The 14,128-nt window shown below is 40.2% G+C and overlaps 1 protein-coding gene across 3 annotated transcripts in view; it reads right to left on the reverse strand.

Moving 5' to 3' along the window:
- Positions 1-1,486: 1,486 nt before the first annotated feature.
- cltcl1 (clathrin, heavy chain-like 1) overlaps positions 1,487-14,128 on the reverse strand; it is a 55,327-nt gene continuing 42,685 nt past the window's right edge. The window contains exons 25-34 of one of the 3 annotated variants that reach the window (XM_048611182.1): positions 13,457-13,624; positions 12,546-12,695; positions 12,179-12,310; positions 11,941-12,051; positions 10,547-10,717; positions 10,215-10,436; positions 7,561-7,581; positions 6,243-6,281; positions 4,292-4,367; positions 1,487-2,645 (exon numbers count right to left, since the gene is read on the reverse strand). In XM_048611182.1, the coding sequence (XP_048467139.1) occupies positions 2,539-2,645; positions 4,292-4,367; positions 6,243-6,281; positions 7,561-7,581; positions 10,215-10,436; positions 10,547-10,717; positions 11,941-12,051; positions 12,179-12,310; positions 12,546-12,695; positions 13,457-13,624 (1,197 nt within the window). In that variant the 3' untranslated portion in view covers positions 1,487-2,538. The remainder of the gene's footprint in view (positions 2,646-4,291; positions 4,368-6,242; positions 6,282-7,560; positions 7,582-10,214; positions 10,437-10,546; positions 10,718-11,940; positions 12,052-12,178; positions 12,311-12,545; positions 12,696-13,456; positions 13,625-14,128) is intronic. The other 2 variants (XM_048611183.1, XM_048611184.1) reach the window with 2 other exon arrangements.

Raw genomic sequence — 14,128 nt, forward strand, 5'->3', positions numbered from 1 at the left:
TGGTCAAGGGGCCAACATTTGACAATGGGGAAAGGGAGAACTGGAGCTTCTGCTCCTCACTGTTGGGGAACATCAGCTTTATGGGGGTTTCATTGACATGCATAAATTAGACTAGGACATCCATAATACACTCAACTGGTTCAGAGACAACAACGAAACAGCATCTATGTAGATAGAATCATACATAGTGCGGAAATAGACCCTTTGATCCAGACTTAAGCTAACCAGGTTTCCTTAAGAGGTAATCCCATTTGCTTACATTCAGCCCATATTCCTAAAAACTTTTCCCATCCATGTACTTGTCCAAATGGCTTACGTTTTATTGACTTGCTTCTACCACTTCCTCAAAGTGGATTCCATGTGCACCACCCTCCGTTTCCTCTCAGGTACCTCAAGCTTTTGCTTGCTAGTTTCGGAATCCCATAGCTTGCGAAATGAGACCGTCACCGGTCCATCCTATCCATGCCCCTTTCTTTTAAAAATAAAGAGACCATCCCTTAGCCTTCTACACTCTAGGGAGGAAAGTCCCAAACCCTCCAACCCTGGTAACATCTTTGTTAATCTTCCATACCCTTTCAGTTTAAGGACATCCTTCCTAGAGAAGGATGACCAGAATTGTATGCAGTACTCAAAAAGCAGCCTGATCAATGTCTTTTACAGCTGCAAAATGCTGCTGCAATTCCTGTACAATGCAGCCCATCTTTGGATTGGCAGATCAATTTTCTCACCCAAGTAATGTGGGTCAGACCCTCATGGTTTGCTGCAAGGAATTCTTAACAGGTAACAAACCATTTTTGAAAGTTATACTGACTGGTTGAGTGCCAGGAATTGTGTACTCAAATTGTACAGTTTATCAAAAGATAAAAAAAATGCATGAGACTGCCATTGCTGGCAACTAGAAAACCAACCAATACATCTGCCAGAACAATTAAAGCCACACCACAAAAGTTAAAGCCATATTCATTCAGTAACAAACTGATGGCTACAAAATAGATAACTGGTCACCAAAAGCTGCCCACCATACTGCCAATTACCTATTAGGTTAGACTAAACTGAAGACAATGGACTTTTTAAAAAGATCAGTCAAGTTCAGTTTATGAATTAGGGGATTTTCAGATATTGCAGTCACTACCCATCTCAAGTGTCCAATGAGAAGTGCATTCTTACCCAGCAGTTCTAATTTACTGACATTTTGTAGTGAAATGTCAGTTTTAAGCTAAATCTGCCATGTAAACATTTAAAATCTTCTGTACTGCATAGAATGCCTGATGCAATTTGTAATTTGTTAATAAATAGTACTGCAATGATATGTACCTTAGATTCCAAAAATCAGTATTTAATCTGAATTTTAAGTTAACTACCCCACCATCACTACCAAATAAATATCCAAATGTTTAGAATGCTTCTAAACACAGCTTCAACTAAATATGGGTTAACATTTTTGCACATTAACATGAGGCAATGAATCACTCAGCATACAGCAGTGTCATGAGAATTATGTATGTAAACTTTATTTATCCCTCTGGTGACATGGAGGGCAGGAGTGGGGTATGTGGGAAGTCAAATGCACATCCATTTCTTTTAGCTAACCAATAAGTTAGCACAACTGTACAAAGTAATATTCACAACACCTTTAAGATTTTACAGCACAATTTCCCTTTAAATACATGTCACCACTATAGCCAGCATTCTGGACTGAACCCAATTCTTTCCATTTATAAAGGTGGCCCCCATCTAACTGCCTTTCAATAAATTTGCCAGAAGTGTGAAATATTAAAGAGATCCAGAAACTTCAAGTATGACTGACACTTGGTTTATACTAAACCTAATATTCATGATTAGCAACAAAAGCTCCTTACTGTAAATTTTACATTAGGCACAAAATTTTAAACAGTGGCACGCACTTTTTATGGCATGGAGGCCTGAACTGATGCAGAACAGAGTGCTCCATCCAGAGAAGCTAGAACTCTTTTGCACAATGCGGCCAATGTGAATTCAGTGCTGCACCAATAAAGAATGCAAAAATAATTCTGCATTCACCTTCTAACTGCACCTTGAGCATCAAGTGTTTGGCAAAACATGCAGATACTGGCAAAGTTACTTCCAAGCTTAAACTCCATGAGAATAGCTGAACACTGCCTTCAGTACCATTACTCCTCAATGAGGACAAGCTATACATGGTTTGAGGGTGTGGGGGCTAACGAACAGTTCACATTGCACTAAGCCACCAGCTTCGTAAGTAAAGATGGCAACCAATCTACCGGAAATATTACAAGATTCAGTAAACTAGTTACTACTTGCCTTAATTTAAGTCAGTGCCTCAACAGTTTGTAGTTCCTAAATACAATTTTAAAAAGCTACATTTGAGTTGAAATGTAATATATAGTGTGTAATAAATAAAAGTAACAGAAGTCCTTTTATAAAATCTTCATGCTGCAGAGCAGGTGTTTTGCTGTAGTCTTGTGATCTATGACCATTATGCTTTTTCATGAAGATTCAGGGTAGCAATAGTGAAGTTGACAAGTTATGATGTGGATTCTACATGTTGAAGCCATAAGCAGGTTGAGCGTAACCAGCTGGATAACCGTAAGCATAGCCAGGCTGAGGGACTGCAGTGGAGCCTGCTGTCAACATTAACTGCTGACCTAGAAAACCAGAATGCAAAATAGAGATTACAATACATTGGGTCACAGGTCAGAGCACTGGTTAGCCATTTTAAAACACTAAAAATTCAAGTTCATGGCAATATCTATGGAGACTCCAATATGAAGGAAACCCCCAAGCAAGTTTCATTTCTAAACTCAGTTTGAGTGCTGAGCTAACAAATTGATAGCAGTGCTCAAGTCATGTTCAAGTATTTTGCTTCTCTTCAGCCCAGATCCATTTATCAGTTCCAGGAAACTGGATCCCCACACTTCCCACCTTTGCAAAAGGTAACTTTGCTCTGGGTCAAAGAAAAAAAGCAAACCTAACTTCAGAACTGGAATCAACAGCTCAGACCACAACTGCACATCTAACATGGTAAGGAGGCCTGGAAGGGAGAAACAATTCAAAGTGGTACAAATTGATTTATGGACAAGGGTTGACTATTCATTAAGATAGGAGCTCTGATTTATAGCTGAGCATGGAGGAGAAGATGCAGTTGCAGGAATACATGTGCAGAGGTGGATTAAAAACTAGTTTAATAGGCTGCACAGAACATGTAAATTGTAACAAGGGCAACTGTTTAAAAAGAAGGGGAACAAACAAAACTCAGGTCAAAATCTACTGAAATTACAAGATTCAGTAAACTAGTTAATACTTGCCTTAATTTTTCCTTCAAGTCAGCTTTTGGACATGCTTTAGAAACAAAGGCTAGAAATAGAAATGCTGCCTTGCCAGAGCAGAAGAAATGTTTCAGATCAATGGCCTATTCAGTGCTGAAAAGTCAGCAACTTGAACCATTAAAGTTTTTCCTGTCTGGTGCTGCCTGGCCTGCTGGGGGCTTCTAGCATTTCACCCTCTAGATTTGCAGTATCAATTGTTTTGCTTTTACACAAGACTTAAAGCCTGAGGTTGCTGGATCTTATTGGTTGTGGGTAACTGTACAACTAACATGCAAGGACTGAGAAACATTATAGGCCAAACTGGATGAAAACTGCCAATAAAAAAAAAGAGAAGGATACATGAACACCAACTAGCCAAGAGACAACCAGTTCTCACTGGTCTCAATACACATGGACAAAGGACACAAATTTGACTGGGACAACACATTCCTAATAGCACAAGCTAAACAGACCCGCCAGGGAATTCTTGGAGGACTGGCATTCCAACCAGAACTCTAACACACTGACCTGGACCAGATATACGAACCACTGAGAAACAGAACCAGTAGTTATACCAACCACCCCAGCAAACTGAGGCATACAAACAAGTGTGACAGGTCACCAACACTTCACAAGCATACTGACAATGTTACCTGCAAAACATCTGCAAACACTGACTTGGGGAGCAAGTCTGCAACCTCATCCACAGCCCAAGCTACAAATCTTCAAAAAACTTCACTTCATGTTGAATTATAACTAGAGACTTGAAGTAAAGGCAACTACTTAATGAAATGAACAAATTTTTAAAGCGAGAAAGGGAGGCCTGCAGTTAAGATGTTGGCTCAGCCAAAGGTCTTGGGTGAGTCAACCTGATATTAACAATTTGGCTCATTTCACAAGTAATGAAAATTACTGGATAAATTCCAAATCCAGGTACATCAGGACTAGAACAATAGAATTGCACTTTACAGCTTAGGCAAACCTACCAAATACTAGGGGAGCTGGCTCAGCCACTTGGTCTTCATCTTTTCTCAAGCTATCTGAAGATTCAAGTTTATCGACCTAGGATTTGGAAGATTAAGTAATAATTAAAAGCTAGAGCCACATCAAGTTCATCCAAGAGTCAATACAAAACAAAAAGCATTGTAAACAAAAAAGTTAACCCATCAAGGTTTGCAAGGAAAATGAGAAGTTTTTTTTTTTTTTAAAAAAAAAACCAGCCAGGATACTTACCCAGCAATTTCTGTATCTGCATCAAAGACCCACAAAAGTTAATTATTGGAGAACTTGTCTACAGCAAGCAAGCTGCCTAGTTAAAATCTACTCAGCTAGGTTACAGTCAGTCATTTAAACATGTGCACACTGTACAGATGACAAAAACACTTAAATACTCAAATTATGAATATTAATCTAAATGCAGAAATTCAAAGTGTTAATGCATATTCAGAAACAAGAACACAAAAAGGCTTTAAGTGAATTGAACTTCCTTTTGTGGGGCATCTTTGTGACAGGCTACTTCTACATATAAAATAATAGACCACATTATCTCAAGAGGGCATTAGGTCTAGTAAGCATGAAATCTAAATGCTGGGCTCATTTCTATGAAACCAACTGTATTCAAGCTCTTTGACCCATAGATTGGGAGGGGTTCAGAATCAAGAGCGTTAGCTCCCAATGACACTACAATAAATCCTCTACTTGGAGAATGTGGATGCCCCCTGGTTAGGCCAACATTTGTTGCCTTCCCATAGTTGCCCTGGGAGAAGGTGGTAGTGAGCTGTCTTCTCAAACTAGTGCAGTTCTGTGTTCTTGAACACTCCAAAACAGCTAGTGTTCAAAGTCAGGATGGTGTGCAATTTAGAGGTGAACTTACTGCTAGATATTCTAAAAACGGAGGTTGCTGCATTTTTGGAAGGTGCTACGAAACAGCCTTTCAAGAGCTATTTAGTGCAACTTGCAGATGGCACACTGCTGCCATTGTACAGTGGCAAAGGGAATGAGTGACAACATGAAAGCCTGCTTCATTGGCAAGCAGTGTCAGGAGTGATATCACACTTCAGAACAAAAAAATTTAAGTCAACGCCAAAGTTTTCTTCTCCCCACCACCCCCAAGATTCTGCCAGACCGGCAGAGTTTCTCAAGCACTGTTTAATTTCCAGCATTCAGTTGTTTTACTTAGTTGTTGGAGCTGCACTCATCCAGGCAAGTATCCCATCACAGTGATGTATGCCTTGTAGGTGCAGACAGACTTTGGGAAGTCAGCTGGATAGGCCCTTTCTGCAGAATTCTTAACATGGTTAGCATCTATGCGGCTTGTCCAGTTCAGTTTCTGGAAAATGGCAACTAAGATATTGCTAGTGGGAAAATTCAGTGATAGCAATACCATTCAAGGGTCAATGGGTAGCTTTCACCAAGTGAAAGTCATCATGGCATGATTGTTACTTAATAGTCCAATCCTACATATCATCCAGGTCTTGCTGCATTTGGACAAGTAAATTTGAATGCTGTGCAAACAAATATTTGGATTTCAGTTAAGTGAGCAAGTGCCAACTACAGGACTGAAAGTGGGGGAAACTTAAGGTCATATGGAACAGTTCACTTAGCTCAGGCTTCACATTTCCAGAACCATTCCAGAAGTGTTCCTGGAACAAAGTTTCCACCAATAACTGCCAGTAACCCTTGCCCAAGAATAAAACCCTATTGTCCAACTGCATGAAAAAGCATGTTATGGCAATGAGGGCAGAAAGCATTATCATCCAATAGAACAGTTCCATAAGCCATCCCAATTGATTGGGACAGGTTTCCAAACAGCACATGTATCCAGTGCAGTTTTAATGCAGCAAGTTACCTTGCAAGCAGTTATGCACATTGCAGCATGGCCTATCAAGCCTTTAACTTTTATCAGCTGTTATTGCATCAAATGCAAGTTAGCCTTACCGATATTGCTTTGGCTTTAATCGATTGTTGAGCAGTTGGCTTGAAATCAGTGTTGGGGAGAAACAGGGCAAGAGAAAATAAGGCTGCATCACTACAAATTAAAAGGAAGTGAACGCCAAAAAAAAAAGATATTTCAAGCAGTTGCTCAAGGTTTTCCACCTCTTAACAGCTACAATGCACCAGTTCAAAGACAATCAGTGCACTGTTCTGTATAGAAGGGCAAATTTACAAGTTTAGCCTTAAATCAATAGATTTTGCAAAAGCCAAAATGGTTTTGTGGGCCAAAAGAGAACTTTCTACCCAATATCCGAGTAAAAGTAAAAAAAAAAAGTGTTTAGATAACACATTGAAAAAACTAGTTTAACTTACCATAGACCAAATGTACATTACTTTTTGAACCTTGAATAATCTTAAGTGGTGGAAACACCTAGCAGGAATTTTAAGAGCTTGCTTCATTAAGCCATTATATAAAAAGATGCAAAGAACATCTTGGAAGAGAAAGTACAGATGGATTAAAAGGAGGACCTGTTGCATTAAAATGAGACTGAAAGTAGCAGTTAGAAGAAAAGGCAGCTAAGTGGTTAATGGAGGCTTTGAAAACAGCTAGTTCTAGAGATGATTAGCTAAATATTAGTCCATGAGGTTGTTGGCTTGCTCGCCATCGTGCAGACATTTCATCATGCTAGGTAACATCAGTGTGGCCTCAGGCAATGTTGTCCTACTCTGCTTGGTATTTATGATCTGCTCTGTTAAGTTGGGTTATCGTTTCCGGTTCTGTTCTGCACAGGTTTGTAAAACCAGGCCTCTGTTCATACACCAGCTAGCAACAAAACAACATGAACTTTCCCTCAACTCAGTGCACTCTGACAATGAAGGCCAAATTTAACTGGGACAATGTGACCATCTTAACTTATGCCAACCAGACATGTACAGGAATTCCTACAGGCCTGGTTTTCAGCTTATAATGCAAATGTGTAATTAGACCCCATATACAAACCCATGCAGAACAGAACTAGAAAGTGACAACCCAACTCAACAGACCAGATCATAAATACCACGCAGAGTAGAACACTGCTTCGTTTGAGGCTGCAGTGATGTTACCTCGCATGGTGACGAACTGTCTGTACGATGAACAAGTCAACCTCATCCACGACCCAAGCTACAAACCCTTACAAGAGCCTTAAGGTTAGTCCATATCTCCACTACAGAATTACAAGGCACTCTGGATCATGGCCTGGTTAAGCATATCTCTCTGCATTAAGCAAAAACCCTAAAGCCTCAGTTTGAGAAAGCCTAATAAGTAAGAACAGATTGTCACCTTTTCCATTAATTCATCAACCTGCAAAAAAAATTCAGAGGTGAAACTTGAAACTAAAGAGTAAAGCAAATTTGAGAACAGCAAAAGACAAGCAGAACGGCAATCAAAACACTTCACAATTTTAGGGTCGCACTACAAACAAGAAGTTTCTTGGAGTGGTTGGAAAAAAAACAGGAGTCAAGACCAGAAGTGCCCAAGTCGCTAATAATTTGCTCTTTGCTCCTCCCTAGCCATTACGCACACAAGACTGATCCAACATACAATTTAGAATTGTGGTTACACGAAACATTAATGATCAGTGATATATAGAGTCCAAAAGAACAAACTAATGCTGACTGAGGACAGAAGTTGAATAACTCCTGAAATACTTGCCAAATCTAAAGACAATAAATCAAATGTTACTGAAACACTGGTAGGGCAACGCAGTCATACAGCAGAAACAGACCCTTAAGTCCAACTCAGTGAAACTGGCTAGATAACCTAAACTGACCTAAAATCAATTTGCCAGCATTTGGCCATATCCCTCTAAAGCCTTCACTCACACCTCCATCCAGGTGCCTTTTAAAAAAGTGTTACTGTACCAACCTCTATCACTTCCTCTGGCAGCCCATTCCATACATGGATGTTCCTGAAAAAAAAGTTACCCTCAGGTTCCTTTCAAGTCTTCCCCTCTCACTTTAACCCTATGCCCTCTAGTTTCAACTCATCCCCCAATATGGGTGGGGGTGGGGGGGGGAATGGTGGGAGAAAGAGGTGGCCTGGCTATTCACCCTATCCATGCCCCTCGTGATTTTTTTTAAAATCCCCAAGGTCACCCCTCAGCCTTTAAGTGGTCCAGTGGAGGACACCAGCCTATTCAGCCTCTCCATATAGCTTAAAACCTACAACCCCAGCAGCATCCTGTAACTCTCATCAGAGCCCTTTCAAAGCTTAAGATCTTATTTGGCAGGGAGAGCAGCAGAATTGGACAGTATTCTGAAAAGTGGCCTCAAAAATGTCCTGGGCAACCATAAACAAAACATCCCAATTTTTGCTCAATACACTGACCAAATGAAGGCAAGCATGTCAATGCCTTCATGTCTACCCACTATGCACCTGCACCCCTAGGCCTCTGACAAACACTCCCCAGGGCCCTATCATTTCGTGTACAAATCCTGCCCTGGTTTGCCTTGCTGAAATACAGCACCTCTTATCCAAATTAAAAACAAACTTTATCTGCCACTCCTCAGCCTAGACACTCATCTGATCTAAGTTGTCCATTCCAGTCTTATCTATAAGGGAGTCAGCCAAACAGCTAAGCCCAGCCCTTTGAAGGGAGCAGAACTCTAGTCATACAGCATGGAAACACACTCTTCAGTCCAATACCTCTGCACTGACCAGACATCCCCAATTGGACCTGGTCCCAATTGCCAGCATTTGGTCCATATCCTTCTAAACTCTTCCTATTCACATAACCTTCCAAAGGCATCTGGATGGGTATGTCACAGGTAGGTAGAGCTTCCACTAGTTCCTTTGAACTAGTTGAAAAACTGCTATGACAGAAGGGCAATTTTCTTGCTGGAATTGGATTGAATTAAAAATACCATGCAGAGTTTAAGCCTTTGACCTCAGTTGCTTTTCACAACTGTATAAAAAGCTGTATCAAAATTTGTCACTGAACCCAGTTTCCAATTCAAAACAACTGAATTGTTCAGTTTAGTCACCAAGACAAAGAAACTGATGAGGTTGCTTTATTCCTCCCTCTCTAAAATGTTCCACAAAGTCTCCAAGTCTAACTTCTTGTGAAGCAGTCACCCTGCCACTTGCAGTCTTTCAGCTGCCTAAACTTAAGTGCAATTCCACCCTGCATCAGTCGAGATACTCCTTAAAGATCAAACTTTTAGTCACTTGTCCTAATATTGTGATTTCATATCAAACCTTGTTTGGCAGCACTCCAGCAAAAAGTGACTTTGAACAGGTCACTATGGTGATATGAAAGCAGGTTACTGCATCAGATGCACAAGATAGAGAGTCAGCAGGAAATAATACCCAAAACAAAGCGAACATTTGCAGGTCACCAAGTGACCAAGAACGTTTAACCCATCATGGTCCACAAAAGCACTTCTTACTTTAACCAGGTTTCCCAGCACTGCCCAAATCCTTGTGGTATGGAGCTTAAAAAAGTGATCACCAAGTACTACTTTGGAGTTAATGGTTCTTACTCAACTCAGACAGCAAGTTCCAGCTACTCCAACTTCTAAAATATCTCCCCTTGCATCTCTTTGAAGCTTCAACATATTCCCAGTAATCGATAGAGAGTTGCTATTGGCCCTATATGTCAATTTTCTAGACTTCAAATCAGATTCTCTTCTTCTCCCTGCCACTCCCCACTAGACTTCTGCTCCAAGTAAAAAAAACCTCTTGATGTAGTCTTAATTCATAGTCTGGGCTGAAGCATTTCAGCTGTGGTTTAACTAATGTTCTAGTCAGCTCTTTAAATAACCACCCAGCATTTGTACTCTATGCTCGATCGTGTGAAATTTTCCCCAAGTAGTGAACTCTTCACAGATGCAAAAGGAAGATTTAAAGAAAATCAAGTTTGAGGATCAGTCAAACTGCACTAGTTGAAAGTGGTGCAAAGGCTGCTCAAAAAAAGTGAGCTAAAGTTCACTTACTTTGCCAAGATATTCCCTCATAACTTGAATAAAATATGGCATGGCAAAGTCCATGATATTATGCCTCCATGACAGCTCAAGTACCACATCTGGCCGTAGCAAGTCATAGCATGTGAATAAGCAGGATGCAAAACATTCTTGCTTGCCCTCCTCTAGGAACCATTGCAGGAGTTTCTCAGAGAGCTCTGTGTCCTTGGACTCTGCTGTATATTGCATTGCATCCTAGAAAGCAAAGTCAAAGTCACTCAAAACTGACCACTGCAGGAAAAGTTTAGAATCAAAGTTTATCAATCAATGCAAGATTCAAAAACATTTCCCCAAGATTCTTTTACCTTGTACAAACGGTCTTTTTTGCAGAGTTCCACACTTTGTTTCCAGCGATTGTTACCTTTGTAAAGATAAGCAGCAATGCGCCTGAACTCAATTAGTTCATGTTTTTCTAAGCGCTGAGCAAGGACAATGTTGTCAAAGTTGTCATATGCATCAATAGATGTACGCAAACCCTGCGAAAGAAAAACCCAAAAAAGTCATCTTACTCATGAATAGAGTTTGACTGACCTTGATCTGAAGTGCAAAGCCCAAAAAACACAAGTTAAACCACTGTTACAGTTGCTCCTGTGCCAGAATCATTAGGTAGCTTTTTGTTTGAAGGAACATGGGCATCCCTGGCTAGACCAGCATCCATTATCCCCCAATTGCCCTGGAGGTGGCTGTTGATGTACACATTATCCTTCCAAGAACTGCTTATTAACTTATTGACACAAGGTAAAATTGAGGTTCAAGTAGATGCAGGAGTGCCCACTCAAGAGTAAGTGGTAATTAGACCCAGGAGGGATTAACTGTAAAGAGAGTCCCAAATCAGACAAATATTACAAGGTCAACACCAGCTGTTTAAAAACCAGAAATTGCTGGAAGTGCTCAGGTCTGGCAGCAGTGAAGATAAAATCAGAGTTAGATGCTTCAGGTCTGGGTGACGCTTCTTCAGAACAGATGGTAGCTAGGAAAATGTCAGTTTATATGCAGGTTTTCATGTAGTATTTAACTCACTGCCTCATCCCTTCTAGGCATGCCCACCTTGAAGTTTTGCTCCGCTGACATGATTTCCATTTCAATCTTTTGTCCAAACATTAGTTTAATCTTTACCTTCTCCCCATCGTCTGCATATAGGCCAACATTTTCCTAGCTACCACCAGATCCGAGGGTGGGCCACCAGACCCAAAACATTAACTGATCTCTTCAGATGCTTTCAGACCTGCTGAGCTTTTCCAGCAACTTGTTTGTTTGATTTATACCATCTGCAGATCTTTGTTATTTGGCTGTTTAAAAATGGGTTGAGATTGCCAGTTATAAAAGTTAGCCAATCCTCAAGCCATTAGGGAAAAATCTTTCCAGTTAATGGAACATGCATACTTCAAGTGAAATTAATACATGATTAATTTGGTTTCACGTGGTCACCCAGTGAACTGCAGGCATTGGTAAAATATGCAATAGGAGGGAGTAGTCATCTGCAATCCAAGACCCTGGATAGGCAATTTTCTGATCACGTGGGGTATTCTAGGTAAGATGGGAAGGGAACAATCTAGGGCAAGACTGCTGAGCTAAAGACTGAATAAAATTGAGCCAAGAATGCAAGTTAAACTTGGAATTCATTGGAGTGATCAGCTGCCCTTAAAACAGCTGCTCAATAGTTTTCCCCTAGAGAATTTCAACATCAGTTTAATTGTACCTGATAATCCTCTTCTTCAGTAAGCAGGTTGTTCAGAGCTTCATTCACAGATTTGTTATTGTGATTTTGAACAGAGCGCAAATATGGTTTTATTAGTGGCAACTGGCCTACCTACAAAACAGAATGCAAATACATCAGGTCATGGTAGCATTAACTCCTTCACTGAAGTTACATTTAAGAAAATGCACAATGAGCCACACTATCAGCTAGTGATTGTGGCAATTCAGTCATGGCTCACCTTACTGAAAAAGTTGACTGCCCTGGTATGGTCTAAACGTGGTGACAGCACCATTAACAGATCATTGATCAACAGTGGTTTGTAATCCAGGTAGAACTGCAGAGACTTGTAATACAACTCTACATTAGCAACCTGAGGGGAAAAAAGTGAATTAAAAAAAGCTTTCTAAATCACCCAAATACTTAGTCTTAAAAATTGGAAAAATCAATTAAGAATTGTTACTTCAAACCATTACAGTGAAAATGTTCCATGTTAACAAACATTTGACCAGACAAGAACAGCAATTTGACAAAGCCAAGACAGCAATCTTTGAAAGATCACATCACTGGGTATGACAGCATATCTCACCAGCAATGCAACAATATACCTTTGCAATTATATCTTTGTACTGTCCTTCCTTCCAAGCATCTGTTGGGTGACTCATCATAGTAATGACTGCATTGTCATACTCTTCATATTTATCATAAAGGAAGACCAGCTCAGCCCAGAGGTGCGCCTGCTCTGCTGCACGAAGGACCTAGCACAAGGGAAATTGATCAGTTATTCTAGCAAGAAAGATCAATTAATCTACAAACCAAAAAAGACTCAAAATTACCAAAGTCTTCAAAACAGGAGATAAACTTAAGATTCCATGGTCATTGATGGCCACTTTCCACAAAGTCAACACTAGGAGATGCAGAAGTGGCCATTCAGGCCATTATAACAGCTTTTGATAGCTAACCCATTTAGTTCCATTCCCCCGCTTGTTTCTACATAGCTCTATAAAACACAACTGTTAAGTCCTTATGTGCCTTTTAAAAGGCTGAACTCTCCTGAAACCCTTGTAGAGTGTGCAAGCCAGATAGAAATCTACTGCATAAAGTGTTACCTCAGTTCACCTCCTTTTGACATCTTAAAATCTGTCCTCTGCTGAGGTAGCTCACCCATGGAAACATTCAACATTAATGTTGATGGCAGATAGTGTTTGAAGTAGCTGTTCTGATGTACTCAAAGCAAGGTATTTACAGCTTTAAAAAAGGCACCAGGAAAGTGAATGAAAGTTTGAACTGCCAACCCCATTTCACTGGGGTTGCAGTCCCAGCCAAGAACAAAAAGGTTTAAAAAAAATCTAAGATCTGGCACTTAGGGATAGAAAACTTCAGTCTGGTGACCCTCCTTCAGATCACAGAACAGGGTAATGTCATTAGACTTTGCAATATTCTAATAGAAGATGGCACAACACACAAATGGTTGCTGCAGTTTGGATGGTGTATCAGTTCCCTGGGAGGAAGTCAATACCTTTGGAATATTAACTCTGGACCAGAAAAGTTCCAAGTGTTCTCGCATCTTTTGTGGCTTGAATTTGGAGTACAGTATTGCCAGCTCTGTGAACATTCCCATATGAGCCCGTTCCAAACCCAATGCTGCTTCCAAGAGAGATATCAGTTCCTCAAAATATCCTCGATCCTAATATAAAAAACAAGTAATTCACAATTGGTGTTAAGCAAGAGACAAGTATTTGTAGCCTTACCAAAAAGGTCAGGTTTCAATAGGAAATCAGTGGGTAGGATTTCAGTGCTTCAGACATTTACTGCTGGAACATGCTTTTTAGTCATGTAGGAAATTTAGTTTTCCACATGGTTTAGGAAAGATCAGAAGTGAATCAATCTGACATCTGATCAAACCAACAGGAAATAGCACTATTCCTCAATACCTACTGCAGATTTGTTTGTTTACCTATATTGCACACAAAGAAGCTTATTAGCCAAAATCTGAATAAGTTTACTTTTACGGCAATTATTTGCTCAGTCAATAGCAGGATAAGTAAATGCCTGCTTCATCTGCTGTCACATTACAATTGGCAGCCTGAGACAGCATTGTGGCAGTCACCCAGGTCCACCCACCATGCTTTCCCATGCAAATCAATGATCAGTGCAAAAGTACACTCCCAGATGAGTTTAGAATTCCAAT

The sequence above is a fragment of the Rhincodon typus genome, chromosome 24 (assembly GCF_021869965.1).
Source record: "Rhincodon typus isolate 14 chromosome 24, sRhiTyp1.1, whole genome shotgun sequence".
NCBI lineage: Eukaryota > Metazoa > Chordata > Chondrichthyes > Orectolobiformes > Rhincodontidae > Rhincodon > Rhincodon typus.